Source organism: Physeter macrocephalus, chromosome 5, assembly GCF_002837175.3.
Source record: "Physeter macrocephalus isolate SW-GA chromosome 5, ASM283717v5, whole genome shotgun sequence".
In the NCBI taxonomy this organism is placed as follows: domain Eukaryota; kingdom Metazoa; phylum Chordata; class Mammalia; order Artiodactyla; family Physeteridae; genus Physeter; species Physeter macrocephalus.
In genome coordinates, this window is record NC_041218.1 from 102,371,470 (window position 1) to 102,389,905 (window position 18,436).

General features: G+C 47.5%; 1 protein-coding gene and 1 long non-coding RNA gene across 3 annotated transcripts in view; one reads left to right on the plus strand and one right to left on the minus strand.

Moving 5' to 3' along the window:
• Positions 1-302: 302 nt before the first annotated feature.
• On the minus strand, positions 303-4,866 carry LOC112061945 (uncharacterized). Its single transcript, XR_002890451.3, has 4 exons — positions 4,827-4,866; positions 3,965-4,188; positions 3,480-3,595; positions 303-2,128 (listed from the first exon to the last, which is right to left on the minus strand). It is a non-coding gene; the product is annotated as an uncharacterized lncRNA (long non-coding RNA).
• VOPP1 (VOPP1 WW domain binding protein) overlaps positions 4,319-18,436 on the plus strand; it is a 115,744-nt gene continuing 101,626 nt past the window's right edge. Inside the window, exon 1 of one of the 2 annotated variants that reach the window (XM_024115082.3) lies at positions 4,319-4,623. In XM_024115082.3, coding sequence (XP_023970850.1) covers positions 4,570-4,623 — 54 coding nt within the window. In that variant the 5' untranslated portion in view covers positions 4,319-4,569. The remainder of the gene's footprint in view (positions 4,624-18,436) is intronic. The other variant, XM_024115081.3, reaches the window with a different exon arrangement.

Sequence of the window (18,436 nt, forward strand, 5' to 3'; positions counted from 1 at the left end):
CCCCACAGCTCTTTCACATTGTAATAACCTTAATCCTGCTACTCTTCTCCCCTCTGTCACTGACAGTACTGATGGCTTAATGCTGACGGGACACCTCCTGACTCCTTGTAAAGATCTACAGGAAATTCCACCGGGTAACATAGACTTCTCATGGTTCACCGATGATGACAGTGGCAAATATCGCGCTGGGTGTGTTATTGCCACTCCTTTTGATGTTGTTGAGGCAGCAACTTCATCTATGGCTACTTCAGCCCAACAGCCTGAATTACATGTTCTTACGAAAGCTTATACTTTAGCTAAGGGCAGAACTGCCAATATTTATACTGATAATAGATATGCTTTTGGAGTACCTCATGATTTTGAAATGCTGTGGGAGCAATGTGGCTTCCTTACTTCCAGTGGAAATAGAATCTAAAATGAAGTGTTGAATGCAATACTTTTATCTGCTGTTTAAGCTATCAGTAAGATTCCAGGGCATTCTAAACTTTATTCTCTGGAAGCTAAGGGAAATCACCTTGCCGACATTTCTGCAAAGAACGTTGCCCTTCAAGGGATCAACAGCAGTCAGACCACTTTCATAGTGCAAAGGCATATCTTCCCAAATGATAATTTAGAAAAACTGGCTAGAGGAAAAGATTATCCCTACCTGGGGAGCTCCCCTCGAACTTCATAATGATGGAGGAACCCATTTTACTGGCCAGGTGCTTTGACAAGGCTATGCTGTTTGGCCGGTTTTACAACACTTTCACTGTGCTTACCACACCAATCCTCTGGTTTAGTGGAATGCACTAATGGCACCATTAAGACTCAACTGGCAAGATTTGTAGAGACGCTCCCAATAGATTGGTCACAAGTATTGCTGTTGGTCCTTCTAAATCCACCTCTTTGGGAACTCATAAACTCTCACCCTTTGACATAGTCACAGGATGCCCCATGTACTTGGCTCCTGCCTCTTTTCACCCACAACTGATAAGAGTTCCTCCAATATTGCAAAGGCCTAATTGTTTCTATTAAAAACAACCATCTTTGGGGTATGCAATCTTTTTAGAGTGCATTCTCAGGAGATAAAGACCTTAAGCGTCACACCTTGCAACCTGGAGCTTTTGTCAATTGGAAAAGACACCTCCAGAAGGAGTCTCTTCAACCTCACTGGAAAGGCCCCTATCAGGTGCTGCTAACCAACCCTTGTTCTGCCAAAACTCCAAGGAAAATACCTGTGGATTCACATGACACACCTAAACATAGCATCAAACCCTGACTGGACTTGTACATCATCTGGTGACCTGATTTACCAGAATTGAAGCAGACGACATCTGATGAGACAACTTTCCCGAGACAATCAGACCAGGCCTGCTACAAGTTTGTAGCTAAACCTTTGATGATGACATAACACTTCAGATGATCTCCAATGTCTATGATCTTGATAACAGATGCACTTTAGATAAAGTGCCTGAGAGTTCTCCCTCCTACTGCTCCTTGTTCCTTGAATGTGACCTCGATAGGTTTCCAATCTGTGTACTTTCCCTCTGATGTGAGGCACTGCACCCAGGAAAGATTCTTCCTAACAGTAAGGGATAAAAAGTCACTGAAACTAGAAAAGCTATTCATTAGCAATGCTGTCACAAAAAAGATCTTGATCAAAAGGGGTAAATGTAAAAAATTAATAAACAGAAAGCTCAATTAAATAGAGTGGGGAGACCGGAAGGAGAGCTCTCACAGCCTGTGATGATAGCGGAGCCCAGCAGGAAGAAGAAAGACTCCTCTTCTTTCTGGGAAAGGACTCAGGCAGAAAGACACAACGGACTCTTTACTTTAGCCGTCCCAGTGTTACTGAACACAAGCTCGTGTGTCCAATGCACAATGAGTCCAAACAAACCAAAATGTCTGAATTTGGAGCAAAGAAAGGTTTATTGCAGGGCCAAGTAAGGAGAATGGGCAGGTCATGCTCAAAAAACCTGACCTCCTAGACTTTTCGGAGAGAGGTTTTTACAGGCAAAATTTGGGGTGAGGGCTGCAGGGTGTGTGACTTTCTTCTGATTGGTTGGTGGTGAGGTAACAGGGCGGTGCTCCAGGAACCTTGGGCTCAGCCTGAAGTTACCATCCTCCACCTGGCTGGGGGCCGTAGCTCCTGCAGAAGAACTCAAAGACCTTGTTATGTATATGCGTTGAGGAGGAACCCACACCCTGATTTAATCACTGTACTATTGTTTCTTGATTGCTCCTGCTTTGTTTCCACATTCCCTGATTAGCAATTGTTTGAATCTGCCCTTTGGTATTCAGGACCCTAAAGGAGGCTAAGGCCTTTTTCCTACAAACAAAAAATGGGGGAAACAGATAGGATTTGTACTCGGGAGGGCCCCATAGGGTCCTGCTTGGTTTCACCAACTTCCTTTTCCCCTCTATAAAAGTGTACTCTTTATTTTTAATTTTTAAATTTTACTTTGGCCATGCCACACAGCTTGCAGGATCTTAGTTCCCCAGCCTTTCTTTTGCCTGCTGGGCCTTGCGTGTGGCTAGCCATGGTCCTATACCTCACACTGTAGTTCTCTGCTGATCTTGTAACTGAGCAGAACCCTATGGGGCCTTCTGGGGACAGGCCTTCCCCCGTACCCTCTGCTTTAGTTCCTCTCTGAAGTACCTAGATAATAGTATGGGATGCATATTTCCTGAGTGGTTTTGCAGATGTGAAACACTACCCCCCTCCCCCGCCAAAAGGAAGAACTACTTGATGCACATGAGCACATAGCCCCAGGCCTCCTGGAGCCTCAGGACTGATCATGTTAACCCCTGTGACACCACCCTGCTGCCTCACCATCAGCCAGAGAACTGTGCACAGGCTGATCATCTACCCTGCGACACCCCCACCCCCGTCCTGGCCTTTAAAAATGCTTTGCCGAAACCCTTCGGGGAGCTCAAGGCTTTTCAGGGAATGAGTCACCTCATCTCCTTGCATGGCCTTGCGATAAACCTTTCTCTGTTCCAAACTCCGATGTTTTAGTTTGTTTGGCCTCACCGCGCTTTGGGCACACAAACTTGCGTGAAGGATCCCAAATAAACCCATCTTTGCCGTAGAAATAACTGGCAGCCTTATTTGTTTCTGGTCAACAACCCATTAATGAGGGAACCAGAGGATGACAAAGCTGCTTCAAAGGAGAATGCAGGCAACTGACTATGTATACATAGCCAGTGAAAAAGAGGAAAAAAGGAAACTCTTGGGATGAGATGGATAAATCAAGCAGAAACCTGGTTAACCTTCTGAGCTGGCAGAGGTTCATTTACATTTTTACCAGATAAAATCATTTACATCACCACTGGAGGAAAAAATTTGCAACTCTATTACACAACAAAGCTTGTTTGGTTCTCTACAAGTTAACTTCTACCCTTAAAAGAGTAATAAAATGCCCTCATTTAAAATAGTAAGTCAAAGTTACTAAAATCCCAGGCAGGACCCTTGGTGGTCTTGTCTGATAGTGTATTACCATGACAGTGAAGGCCACCGAGCATCTTTTCTGCTTGACTTGCAAGTTCTGGTTCCAACAGGTGTGGTCTGGTGGTGCATGTTTTATAGTCATCAGATGAGTACATATGTTGAAGGCTGGAAGGCGTTTGGGACATGCGTTAGGTAACATCTATTTCCCTGACCCCTCCCTTCACCTCCAGTCACCGGTAGGTTCGTGTCCTTTATTATCCTGTAGCCCCTGGTCTGTGCAGTCAGGACTTTGCATCCTATTCGTGTAAGTGACTATCTCTTCCTTTAGACACCAGGCAGAGTTTTCTTGCCCCCCTCTATGTACTGGCTCTCCAGCTCAGGGTCTGGTACAACTTACAAGTTCAATAAATGCTTGTTGAATAACTGCATAAATGAGATGGAATCTGAGCCATGTTGTGAAAAAAAACATGGTAGGTACGAGGTAGTGGGGGGAGGAAAGTCAGTTCAGCAGAGGCGAGGACATCGCAAACTTACTAGCGGGAGGGTGGGCTTCAATGTGGGCCAACTGTGCGGGGAGTTACAGGCAGGGCCAGCACAGGAGGATGTGGGCATGAAAGCACCACATCTAAGCGAGAGGCGAGGCGCAGGGATTCTTCCATTCTCCGTCTGCCTCCTCATCCTTTGGCTGTCCTTGCCGTCACACGTCGGGAGGGTGCACCGCCCCACGGTGTGCAGGGATGGGAGGGACGGTGAAGAACCTGGAGGCACACAACGGGTTCACGTATCTCCCTCTGCAACGAGCCTCACTCCGCGGAGACTCTGCTTCTTTTAAAAACCTTACAAGGTCTATTCAGGGGTGACAGGGCGGTCTCCTAAGAGGGAGGAAACAGCTGGCCCCTCCCCTCCCATTCGCCAGCCTCCGCGACTCATTTCCCAGCTCCTGGCGCGCGCACTCCGGCGGGGCTGACCCTGACACCCTGTAGCTGAGCCGGGGGCGCGCGAGCCGGGGGCGCGCGAGCCGAGCCGGGGGCGCGCACGGCGAGGGCTTCGCGGCTCAGCCCGGCTCCCCGCCCGCCAGTTGGCCCCCTCGCAGGAGACGTGCTGCTGACCCGCGCCTGCGACCAGGAGGACGCGCAGCCATGGGCCGCCTGGCCGGGAGTGCGGCGGCGCTGCTGCTCGGGCTGCTCGTGGAGGTAGGGCCGGGCCGGGCGGGGCTGAGCGGGAGCGGCACCGAGGCGCCCGGGAGACCGTGTGCGGGAGCCCTGAAGGCTGAGGGCCGAGAACCACGGCCTCACGGACCCGCACGAGCCCCCGTGCGGAAGGCGTCCGCGCCCTGGTGACGGGGTCATCCCAGCCCTCCCCGCTCCTCCGACGGCCCTCAGTGCCCCCGCGTTACCGATTCTCGCGCGTGGGGAGGACCCGGTAGCGCCCTTTGCGCGCTCTGCGCCCGGCCCCTCCCGTCCCCTCCCCTCCCTCCCCCGGGGGTCCGGGTCCCTGAAGCGGCGCAGGCGCAGAGTCAGGGCGACCAGCGGTTTGGGGCTGGGGCGGGGGCGCCGCCGGGTCGGGGCGCGACCGCGCGGAGACGCGGATGAGGGAGGTGTCACGGGTCTGCGAGTGAGATGGCGGGACTGAGCAGAAGGAAATTCCCCGCCGGTGAGGATGAAGCAGGGAGTCTTCCGAAGCGAGAGAAAACCCCCGAAGAGCCGGGGTGGTGGGTGTGGCCTTTTGGAGCCGAGGCAGGGGACTTGTTGAAGCGACGGCGGAGGAATTGCTGGTGACCGCAACCTCGTGGGGCCCTCGGCTGCCCCCGGCCGGAAAGTTGCGCGCTTGGATGGCGGCCACCCCCTTCTTGCTAAAGCGGGTTCTTTAAAATGGGAGCTAGTGGGGCCCTAGGGTGCAGTCTGGATTAAGGTTTGTTCCATTCCCTGCTCACTTCCATTATTTTGAATGAAATTTCATTAAATTAATGAAGTCAAAGTAAATGAGTGATGAGGTTCTTACGTTTTCTCTTTTAGGTAGTAAAACTCTGGAAACGACTCCTTGGTTTTCTTCATGTATAAGGAAATCAATGTTACAAAATGTTGGGAGGGAGAGTCTGAGCTCTCCTGAAAAGAAGGTTGATGGAAAAGTTTCTTGCGCCCGGCCCCGCCATAGCAAAGACTTCCTGTTTTTGTTCTTCTGTCTCCCTGGCTGAGTGGTTCATGTTTTTGTGGAGTGCCCTCCCGTTGCGTCCTTTTCGTTGACTCAGAATTTTATGACCTTAGGTATCACATCTCCTGGGTGATCAGACAGATAATGGAGAAGTGAATCTGAGACCACTATTCACATAAAAACGCACGCCTCTGTACCTACACACGCAATCCCCCTACTTTCAAATCAGCACTTGGTGAAATTACCGAGCACTCCGTTGTTTCTGCCTCCTGCACGTCTTTAGTGTGTGTGGTGCTGTGCCCTGTATGTAGCCTAGACTGCTTCAAGGACTCAGGTCTTTTCAAAATACTTAAGCCTGGGACACAGCCTCTCAGATCACTCGGAGGGACTGCTCCGAAGGGTTAAGGGAGGAGCCAGGATACAGAGGAGGTTTTATTTAATATAAAATTATTTATGTATTTTTGGCTGCGTTGGGTCTCCGTTGCTGCCTGCTGCCCGTGGGCTTTCTCTAGTTGTGGCGAGCGGGGGCTACTCTTCGTTGCGGTGCGCGGCTTCTCATTGCAGTGGTTTCTCTTGTTGCGGAGCATGGGCTCTAGGCACACGGGCTTCAGTAGTTATGGTGCGCGGGCTCAGTAGTTGTGGTGCGCGGACACAGTAGTTGTGGTGCGCCGACACAGTAGTTGTGGCTCGCGGGCTCTAGAGAGCAGGCTCAGTAGTTGTGGCGCACGGGCTTAGTTGCTCCGCAGCATGTGGGATCTTCCCGGACCAGGACTCGAACCTGTGTTCCCTGCGTTGGCAGGGGAATTCTTAACCACTGTGCCACCAGGGAAGCCCCCTATAGAGGAGTTTTTGCCAAACAAAAACAAAAACCAAACAAAAAAACCCCAGGTGGTTGGAACATCAAAGGATTACTATTAAAGAAAATCAGACATCTCAGGTTAATGAATTTAGCACTTTTCTATGTATGGGAAGTTGCAAGAGTTTGAGCATATTGAAATCATTCCTTTGATCTGCACCTCAGCTCTCTGGGGCCCGTGTCCTGTTTTTCTCCATCCTGAGTCCCCTCTGGGTGCACAGTCTGGGAGAGCACAGTGGCTGCTGGCTAGATGGCTGCAACATCCTTTGTTTACTGAAATGGCAAGTGATGTTCTTCAGGAATTTATCATCTTAAGAGAGAGCTCAAATCAGGCCTGAAAGGTTCAAATGATATTAAGCAGAACTGTGACAACACTAAAATTTAAAGGAGTAAATTGATGCTTTCACGAAGTCAGACGTCTAGATGATTGGTAATTTTTGTTCTCATGGGATGGTGTGGTGTAGCCCACTTTTGCATGACTGTCCCAAGCACCTATTTTGTCTGTGGTAGAGAGGTGTCTCTCTGAGGAATTAAGGAGATTTCTTTCCAATGCATCACGTGGAATCTTACACGTGAGTTATATATCTGAGATGTTTTCATCTTAAGTGGGTTGCTCTGAATTTCATCTAATATTGGTTGTTATCAGTACGCCTCTGATGCTTTTGAAGTCCTGAATCACGTACATAAATGTGCTGTTTCCGTTGCCGAGTCTGAAGAGGCAAAGAGCTCTCTTCAATTTGAGGGCCTCAAACAATTGAGGGAGATGTTTGAAGGCTTCTGACAGCCAGCTGCAACCTGGAATACTTTGTTTCTTTGTTCTGCCTGAGCTGGTTTCGCTGTGGCTGTCGTGTAGTTGACCGTAAACCACCCGGCAGCCTTTGTGCTGCCCTGGCCCTCTGGCATCCTGTCCTAGGCAGCACTGCTCAGGGCTGCGTGGGGCGGGCTTGGGGCGGGGGCGGTGTGCCCGGGAGAAGTCCTTGAGCGCGGAGGGTGTCTAAAAGTTGTTCAAGAAGGGCTTTCCTCCCCTGCCTCACATCCTTCTATAGAAGTTCACTTACCTGTTGGACAGCTGGACAGCGTATTGGTTTTTCACTTAGCAGACACCGAGCGCTTCCCGTGTTCTAAGCACTTTACAGATGTTAACTCGTTAATCTTCTTAGCAATTACCTTTAGTCCCACTTCTGTGTCAAATGGGGACGTTAAAGAGCTTGTCCACAGTCTCGCTGCTGTGACGTGTGAGGGCTTGAGATGCTAACCCAGGCAGAGGGGCTTCGTCCCCCCATCCTGTGCGCTTCAGCCTCTCCCGCGCTGCTGGACACAGAGACGTGGAGAGAATCTGTACTCGGTCTGTCCCGAGGCCAGGGGTCGACGCGGACAGGTGTGGCCCCATGAAAACAGGTAAACCAGCAAAATCCCCTCTAGGAACTCGGCTCCATTTAGGGGACCGTGTAAGTTAGTATCCAAGCTGTGACACTGGAGAGCGACGCCGGGGGCTGTGAGCCGCCGTGCCCGCGCAGCAGGCACCAGCAGGGCCGCCCGGAAGCCCCGGCGTGCGCTCACCCCAGAGCCCGGGCAGAGCTGTCAGTCGGAACAGGCTGGGGGGCAGCGCTATCCCTTCCCCGGCGAGGCCTCCGGGGAGCCCGTTACTGAAGTGACCTTTCCTTTCTGCTAACCTGCTCTAGCCTGTGAATCGCACGGGAAGCCGGTGAGGACCCTTCTCTCGTCTTCCCTCCCGCCCAGTCGCTCTGTGCCAGCTGGGTAGCTGTCCCAGGCACGCGGGCCATGGGGGAGGCCACAGACTAGGGGAGCCCCACGGCTCTTCTTGGGTCATGAAATTCTAAAGTTGTGTGTTGCCCTTCTGTCCACCGGTCTGTGTGAGGCCCTGTGAACAGTGGCTGCAGGAACAGTGACGTTGCTCAGCCGGCTGCCAGTAGCCCTGGCGAGCTAGTCTCCTAGTGCCCTGGGTTGCAGCCGCAGCATAGAAACTGAAGAAGAAAAGCGGTTCCAAGCCCGAGTATGGCTTAGTGGAACCCGCGGAGTCATTAGGTGCTGAGCATATGCGCCCCCCGTGGGCTTTTGTCAGAATACGTGGTTTTCTGCATATTGTCACAGCAGTCTCTTTCTAGAGGTCAGGTTGTTGACACTTTTGTAATACACGGAGCAGTATTTGTTATGCGTTCTGTCCTGACTGAAATGAGCCCAGAGATGTGTAGTGTACTATTTAGTATAAATTGCCCCTGTGCCGGGGTTGGGGGTTCTGCTGCATCCATCCGTGGGGGAAAGAACTCTGTACTAGCTTATTTTATTCAAGAGACGGGCATCAGTATCTTTCTGTTCCTCTCCTGGAACCCAAAGCTGGAAACCTTTAAGTGAGGCCGCCATGTGTTTCAAAGTTATTCTGGCCAAAGAACATCCCTTCTTGGGCTAGAAAAAGGAGTGGTCTTCTCCTATAGAGAGAGGGTTGGAAAGGGAGCATTGTCTTTTGAAACTAGGGAAATTCACAGGATTCCTGAGTATGTTTCTAAAGTCTTTTGTACTTTGATGCCCAGGAGTCTTGAAATTAGAACCAAGTCATGTTTAAGAGTGTTTTTTGTCTCATGGCAAACGTTTTTTGTACCCTGGAATTGCAATAAATGTGGCAGCCCTTGGATGCCAATTTTCTGAAATAAACTCCTGCAACCTTCCCACTCTTTAGAGTTTTTAGAATCTGAGCAACATGCAATTTGAGAGAAAGAGAAGATTGCAGGGAGTTTGTTATCTGTGGAAGCTCCACGCAGGCTGGGTGCTGAGGACGAGGGGTGGCAGAGATACGTGAACCTGGTGGCGAGGGCGCCACTCTGAACTGGGGGAAACTGGCTCTGGGTGTGTGAGGAGGGCCTGGGGCTCTGGGCCCTGACTTGGGGCCCTAATTTACCTTGCTTTCCTGTGGCTTGTGCAAACCTATAAAGACCAACTAGGGGGCCATGACTCTAGAAGCACATGGATTAGGCTATTGGCCACTGGATTATCTAGCCATGGGATGGCAAGTCATTTTCTTAGAAGCTACATTTATCCTCTCAGTGAGGCCTCAGATGTCACCCTTTTTTTTTTTTTTAAAGAAGATGTTGGGGGTAGGAGTTTATTTATTTATTTATTTATTTTGGCTGTGTTGTGTCTTCGTTTCTGTGCGAGGGCTTTCTCTAGTTGTGGCAAGCGGGGGCCGCTCTTCATTGCGGTGAGCGGGCCTCTCACTATCTCGGCCTCTCTTGTTGCGGAGCACGGGCTCCAGACGCGCAGGCTCAGTAGTTGTGGCTCACAGGCCTAGTTCCTCCGCAGCATGTGGGATCTTCCCAGACCAGGGCTCGAACCCGTGTCCCCTGCATCGGCAGGCAGATTCTCAACCACTGCGCCACCAGGGAAGCCCTTAATGTCACCCTTTTGATGAGGCCTACCTTGACCACCCTATATAAAATTCCAACCCAGTTCTTCTCCCAGCGCTCTGGCTCTGACCAATTCTCTCCTTTCTCTGTATCTATTACCTTCAAAGCATGATGGAATTTACCTTCCACAATGTTCACATTATAAGAGCAAAGGTTTTGATCCATTTTGTTAACTGAAACATCCCCAGCTCCTGGAACAGTGCCTGGCACACAGTAAGGACTCAGGAAATATTTGAATGAGTAAAAAGAACCGTGGTAATGACCCTGCGGGAGGGAGCTGACTAGGTCTACGGTAGGAGAGGGGAAGGTAGTTGATTAGCTATGACTCTGAAGGGGGCCATGTGTGTTAGGACTTAGAGCTAATCATTATTTGAACACCTCTAGTGATGGAAACTCACTATCTCAAAGCAAGGCATCAACTTTTTGGACAATTTTAGTTGTTAAAGTTTTCTGTTATACTGAGTAGAAATGTCTGCATTGTTTCTGCCTGGTTCTAGTTCTGTACCCTTGGGCTTTTCAGAATAAATATGATCACAATGACAGTCCCTCAGTTGAACACAGATGTGCTGCTCTCCGCGCACCCCCTGCTCCCCGCCCCGTGTTCTTCTCCAGGCATCATTTCCTTCTGTTATTTCTCACAAGATGTGGTTTTGAATCATCTCACCGTCCTCACAGCTGCCCTCTGAAAACTGCCAAACTGGATGAACAGTGGTCAGGAAATCATCACTGTCTGAAAAAAATGGTCCTAGAAAAAGGCCACTCAAAGTGAATCCACTTAAAACAGGGATCAAAATTTCATAGTTAATAGTGAGGAAAAAGTTTCAGCTTAATTTGGAAAAACAAAGCCCAGATAATAAAAATAAGTTAATTCCATCCCAAGTACCCATTTTTAGAATTGAATCAGTTTGGGCGGGGGAGATTAATTTTTCTGATAAAAGTCTGTGATGCGTAATAGCATAGTCTTCACTTGACCTTGAAAGTTAGTGGCATGATCATAGTAAGGGACTTTTTTTTTTTTCCAGAATTATTTGCTCGAGTAATCAAACCCCGCCGGACGTCCTCCTCTAGCTTCTCTTGGTCTTTTTTATTCATATCATTCTGTTTTGGTCATTATTAACGGGTACCTGCCAGACTCTTTTGTCTCTTGCATAGACTTCATGTATCTTTGCAAGATCTGCAAAGTCACTTTGCTGTCCATCTGTGTGGTATTTGTGTTGTACTTGCCTGTGATCCTGACACGGGAGGCTGATTATGGAGTTGCTTGTGTTAAGTGGGCTGCGGTGTTGGTACACTGTTTTAGAAGGAATGAGTTCAGTGTTGAGTGCATTTTGTCATGCAGCCTTTGGCTTGCCTCCCATCTCTTCCCCATTGGGACTTGTTTGAACAATAAGGACACTCTTCTGTAGATGTGGTCTCACTGGCACTGTCACAGCCCTTGTTTGGACCTTTGCATTATGCACATAAGCCAAGAGATTTACATTGAGTTTGCAGTGACACAAATGTTTTTAACGTCTGTTGGTGGTAACCCACAAATCCTCATAACAGTTGTGGAGTGTTGAGTATAATGTATAAAACCTAAATTGAGGACTATATATTAATTCTGTTTTACATTACTTTCTTCATCTCATCTTCTTAAGCCTGTCAACCTCTGTTTGAATACTATTTTTTAAAATCCAGTACCCTTGTGGTTTTGTGCCACATACAGATTTGATTATCATACCGTTGTCGGCTTTGCCCAATGGAGTAATAAAAATGTTAAATCGAGCCAGGTCAGAGATGGAGACTTGCATCTGGGGTGAAGTAGATGATTGAGATTTTTTTAAAGTTAATTAATTAATTAATTAATTAATTTTGGGCTGTGTTGGGTCTTCGTTGCTGCGCACAGGCTTTCTCTAGTTGCGGCGAGCGGGGGCTACTCTTCATTGTGGTGCGCGGGCCTCTCCTCGCGGTGGCTTCTCTTTGCTGTGGAGCATGGCCTCTAGGCGCACGGGCTCAGTAGTTGTGGCTTGCGGGCTCAGTAGTTGTGGCTCGCAGGCTCTAGAGCGCAGGTTCGGTAGTTGTGGCTCACGGGCTTAGCTGCTCCGCGGCACGTGGGATCTTCCCGGACAAGGGCTCGACCCCGTGTCCCCTGCATTGGCAGATGGATTCTTAACCACTGTGCCACCAGGAAAGTCCCTGATTGAGATTTTGACTTGGAGAATACTGATGTCCTTAATTTTTGAAAGTCAGAATTTAGCTTTAAACGTGCAGTGTTTTGAAGTGTTTGATCATCTGCCCTCGGTGAGGAAAGATCCAGCAAGAGTCTAGCAAGATATCTAAATTTGGGAGTTATCCGCACTCATGCTTCAGAGCAGTTGAGAGCCTTATGCAAGGCCATTGCGTTTGGTGAGTAGGACACGGTGACCTTTGCTGGTTGGGGTTAAGGAGTCAAGTGGTCAGCGAATACAGGGAGGCAATGAATATGAATATATATATTTTCATGAAGTGTAGCTGCATACTTCAAAGCTCTTGATTAGAGCACAACATCCTCAGACCAGAACAAAGAAGTCGTATCTTATAAATCAGGTTTGAAATTGATCGATTGTGTACTTGAGGCACAGAAGACATGTGATGGTAGTTAAGTTTCTTGTTTAGATGTTGTCTTAGTGCCTTTGAGCTGTTATAACAAAATAGAAAATACTACCTACTGGGTAGTTTATAAACCACAAAATTTCTGGAGGCTGGGAGGTCAGTCAAGGCACCAGCAAGGTCCAGTTCGGTGAGGGCCCTCTTCCTGGTTCAAAGCTGGCACCTCTGGCTGTGTCTTCACGTGGTGGAAGGGTAAGCAGTCTCTGTGGGGCCTCTTTTATAAAAGCATCTATCCCACTCGCGATGGCTCCACCCTTGCAATCTAATCACACCCTAAGTGCCCCTACTTCTTAATCCCACTGCACTGGCGTTAGCATTTCAGCGTGAACTTTGAGGGGACATGAGCATTCAGGCAACACAGCGATGTGTTGTGGAATCTCAGCTCTTTGTGTATTGGCTGGGAGTCTTTTGGGTAAATTTCTTAGGCTCTCATTGACTCAGCTGAGTCACCTGTAAGAAGAGGAATGCCCCAGGGTAGAGGGAAGCTCTGGGAAAATCCACCACTTGGAATTTAGCTCTGCACAGTTTGGACCAACGGACTGTGAACATTGTCAGTTGTTTCTACGCAAGGTGCCTTGCCCAGGTTCCCTGGCAAAATGGAGAGAGGGCTCCAAAAATACCTTTTTATTTAAAAATTGTGCTTTCTTCCCTGTTTAGTATAATCTGTGACTAGATTGAAAAGAAACTTGGTCATTAGTGTCCAAAACAAGGGAGAGGAAGATTGTGATTACTCCCATCTTTGGCTCTTAATTTTTGCTCTGGGTAAAGCAATAAAAGGGTTCAAACTAGTATTCTCTTCCCCTTCGATGCTTTTTGGATGGCGGGGCAGTAGGCAGCTTCCACAAAGGTATCACCTTGACTTTTAACTAACTGGGAGTAAAGCTGAGTGAAACCCTTTGGCTCTTTAGCTGGTCTCCGTCTCTTGGTATCTGGCGATTTATGCCTGTGTTGTCCAAAGAATCAAACTATGGCTTCCTGGAGAGAGTGGGGACAGATCTTAAACTCTTATGCCTGGGGCGGGGGCAGGGAGTGTGGGAGTCTGCTTGTGAGGGTTTGTGAAAGTTCCTAGTTGTGGTACTTTGTTTCCTTAGTTGTATAGAAAACAAGTGGATGAGAAGGGGGTGGGGTGTGTGAAGCAAGTCCCACAGGCTTAGGGCATCGTTCTCACACCGCTGCAGGGTCTCCCCACTTGGTTAAAATCTCTGCAGCCTCAGCTGCTCTCTACTGACTTCAAGGTACATTCCAAGCGGTGCAGGATTCTTTTTCCGGAACCCTGGCTTCTTTCTGTTGTTCTTTTTTACTTATTTCTTGTCACTTTCCTCCTGACCATTTTTCTCTAGCTCAGAGAGGGTCAAACCTTTTGTTTGTATACTCTCTTAAGGAATTTTCAAAAACTATATACCCCTGCGCATATTTTTTGAGTTGACATGCGATCTGTTTTATTAGAGATTTTATATGACTAATGAATTGGGTCCAGTGAGATTATTGGATTTGATCTCTTGTGTATTGTGAAAATTAACTATCTAAAATTGAACTAGAACAGCACTCAGTGTATACAGTGGAATTGAAATACCAGTAGCAATTTGATACTGATTATTGTAGAGGAAGAATGTCACCTGCCACATCAGTAAACAAAGGTTGTTGCGGCCATCAAGCCCTGAGCCACTGCAGCCTCCCCAGACTGTGTACCCTGAGGGGACTCAGGATAGAAAAAAACAGGACACTGGCCCTAAGTAGTTAAGATGCAGATCAAAGGAATGATTTCGAAGAGCCTAGACTCTTGTATCTTCCCATACATAGAAAAGTGCTAAATTCATTAACTTGAGATGCCTGGTTTTCTTTAACAGTAATCTTTGATGTTCCAACGACCCGGGGGTTTTTGTTGTTGTTTTTAGAGAAAGAGAGAGATATAGGTATCTCTCTCTCTCTATATCTATCTCTTTGTTCCTCCCTGACCTCTTCAGAATAGTCCCTTAGAGCTACCTGAGAGCCTGTCTCCGGGGCTTAAGTCCTCAGTGTATCTCCTGAATAAAACAAAATTCTCACCTTTTAGGTTGTGCATTATCATTCCTTTAAAAATATGCAAACAAGCTCATCTTTAACAGTTGGGAATTTTACATCACCTCCTTTTCTCTTTGATCTTCTGCTTCCCACACAGAACTTCAATCTAATGAAATCTATGCTTGAAAGTCTGTTTTTGCTATCCTTTTTTTGGTAACAAAAATATATATCTTGAGTTAACAGGCGGACGCGCAACCGCTGCGCCACCAGGGAAGCCCTCTTGAGTTAATTTTTAAAAACGTTTCCTCAGATAAACGATTAAAAGATTAAAAATTTACTAACAGAATTATCATTACAGTTATTATTACACATTTGATGGAAACACCGTAAATATATTACAAACTGAATATTAGTAAACAGAAAAGTTTACTGGCAACAATTTTCTGAGTGAGGTGGAGGAGGATTTTTTTTTTTTTCAGTTGGATCATGTATCACTGGTAGGAATGGAAGAAGTTTCATATTGAACTTCTTCTGAGTAATGTGCCCAAACCTCACAGTAAACCATGATCAGGTCATTTTTCAATTTAATTAAAAGCAAAGAATTTGCGAGCGCCTGAGGCGTCAAGTATGTGTTGACAAAGGAAGCCTCCTTGACGGAACCTCGGTGAGGTTCCTCTGTGCTGTCTTCTTGACGGGGCCTCTCCCTGGCCTTCTTCGCCTGTCTGCACTGACCCACGTTTAGCAAGAATCTTGCTAAATTATCCCCCTATCCTTGATATCCAATTTCTTTGACCTGCCTTCAGCAAGAATTCTGTTAAATCACCTTAGCAAGAAGGCCCCTCCCCTTGATATGTCCTCAGTGATTTTCCGCCCCTTGATTCCTTCACTTTGCTCCTTGGCTGTAAATCCCCACTTGTCCTTTTTGAGTTTGGGATTGAGCTCCATCACACTCTCCCCTGGTGCCACAGTCTTGAGTAAAGTCTTCCTTACCATTTTAACAAGCGGCAGAGTAATGTCTCTTTAGCAGAGTTGATACTGGTATTTGCAGTGGCCTTAGAAACATACCCTGAACGGTTTTCAGTTCTAGACCAGCACATCCTGTAAGAGTAGGAATGGGTGGGAGGTGTACCTTGTTTTGTAGAGAGGAGAAGGGTGGTTGTGAAAGAGGAGCTAGCATGGCCACTTGACCAGTATCTTCACCAGAGCCCGTGTTCTCAGGCAGGTCAGTTTTAGGAAAGAGGGCCTATGGGGGTTAAGGTCTAGAAATTGCATTTTTAACAGTATGTGGAATTGAGACCACAGGTTACTTGATGTACTTGATGCTTTTACCACTTTCTTGCAGGAAAGGAACTGGTGTTCAAAATCATGACACCTGGCCTTTGGTCAGCTGAGCCGGTGTGAGAGGCCATCCCTGTGGCAGCTGGTCAGGCTGCCATGTGGTCAGCTCTGTGGGCAGTGGCTGTTCTTGGAGACTTCCTCCTGGACAGGAGTCATACTTCTCCCATAAGACTAGAGGGGTCAGCCTCTTCATTAGGCCTCCATCTGGTCCCTTTCCAAGTGTCAGCATGACCTGGTGGTGACGTATTTCGTACAGCTGCCAAGAGTAGAGGTAGGTTTATTTAGTGATGATTGTCACAACTAGAATTGAGACCTTTTCTGGATCCCTCCCTTGTGATCGGAATTGGTTGTGTGTCTAGTTCTTCTTTTGGTAGCTGGCTCAGGATCTCATTGAAATCATCATCTCAGTGAGGTGAGGGAACCAGAATAAAGGAAACCTTTACTGTCCTCCTAACACCTGACATCCACCTGACCTAAGTTGTCTATGTACTTTGAGCACAGATGTAATTAATACGGGTAAGTCTTCAGAAGGAAACTTAAAGTGATTTAAAGCTTTTCAGTGAAGCTAGCTCCTCTCTGACCTTGAACTCTGACCTTCCCTTTGCTTTCTCCTCTGGTTTTTAGCAAGTCTGCATTCTTATTGCTGAAAAGGTCTGAGGACACTAAAATAGCTCTTTCTTGGATGGTCAGCTTCACCAGTGATGCCAGGGTCTGGTGTTGTCCCTTTAGCCTGCCGTGTTTTAGGCCATGGTCTGAAGTCCTTACTCTGTGGAGTCTTTGGCTACAAGGAGGCCGGGGTGAGAGTGCGGGCGGATATGTGGGTGAACATGGGAGGGGGGAGGAGGTTGCAGGGCGCAGTGCACAGTCACGCTACCTCTGTACAGGGAGATCACGGCTCCTGGGAGAGCCGTCTCCTGAGCAGAGATGGCTGGCATTGGTATCAGCGGAGCATTTACAGGGTGGCAGAGTCCCCCACCGATGGAAGCGGTATCTTCCAATGCAGTTGTGCACGTGTAAACAAGTCAGCAGGTGTGAAACATTCACATTGTTGTATGAGTTTACATTTCTCTGGGGAAAAGTTTAAACGTGAAAAACTAGAAGGATTTGCTTGTGTGCCTCTAATTATGGAGTACTCATGAGACTGCATATCGACTAGAAGGCTTTCAGCCCTGAGTAACAGGATTCTGTCCTTGTGGTTGCGTTGTGGGTCGCGACAGTCCTTCATGATATGCAAATAAATCGGCTTCCACAGCATCTCTGTTAGCACATAGATGTGTTTGTTCTCTCCTGGCCTAGCAGTGTGACTCGGTTCCGCTCGCTCCGACTCCGTATTTCCCAATGGGAAACTCGTTTTGGAGGAGGATGGTGTTAGATGGGGCCTCAAGGACCAGCAGTTTCGAATCAAAAATCAATCCAGTGATTCAGATATAAACACATATAGAAACCTTCTTGCTAGTATGTGGCGTTAATTACTTTTTTGAAACATCTTAGAGTTGTTTGTTTTTTTTTTTTTTGTGGTACGCGGGCCTCTCACTGCTGTAGCCCCTCCCGTTGCGGAGCGCAGGCTCCGGACGCGCAGGCTCAGCGGCCATGGCTCACGGGCCCAGCCGCTCCGCGGCACGTGGGATCCTCCCGGACCGGGGCACGATCCTGCGTCCCCCGCATCGGCAGGCGGACTCTCAACCACTGCGCCACCAGGGAAGCCCTATCTTAGAGTATTTTTAAAACTCTCCAACATTATTTACTTTCTCTGATTTATAAGAGATGATGGTGATAATGTGATAACTAGCACTTACTGTGTGTTTACTATGTGCCAAAGACTTTTTAAAAAATTTTTGATACTTTCAAATTTTTTTTCTTTTTTCCAGCTTTACTGAGGTATACTTGACAAATTAAAATTATATATATTTAAGGAGTATAAGGTGATGGTTTGATATGTGTATACATTGTGAAATGATCACCCCAGTCAAGCTCGGTAACACTTCATCACCTCACGTCACCTTGTGTACGTGTGGTGAGAACACTTACGATCAACTCTCTCAGAAAATTTCAAGTACAGTTTTATTAATTACAGTCACCATGCTGTACTTTAAATCTCCAGAACTTATTCATCCCACATAACTGAATTTCTGTACCCTTTCACCAACACCTTTTCATTTCCCCATCCTCTCAACTCTTGGCAACCGCCATTCTACTCTCTGCTTTTATGAGTTTCACTTTTTTACATTCCACATATAAGTAAGATGATGTAGTATTTCTCTTTGTGAGTTGTCTTATTTCACCTGGCATAATGTCCTCCAGGTTCATCTATGTTGTTAAATGGCAGGATGTTCTTTTTTTTTAAGATTTTTTTCTTTTTAGTGTGGATCATTTTTAAAGTCTTTATTGAATTTGTTACAGTATTGCTTCTGTTTTATGTTTTTTTGGTTTCTTGGCTGCAACTGGTGTGGGATCTTAGCTCTCTGACCAGGGATCGAACTGCACCCTTGGAATTGGAAGGCAAAGTCTTAACCACTGGACCGACAGGGAAGTCCCAGTATATTCTTCTTTTTTAAGACTGAAACAGGGCTTCCCTGGTGGCGCAGCGGTTGCGCGTCCGCCTGCCGATGCAGG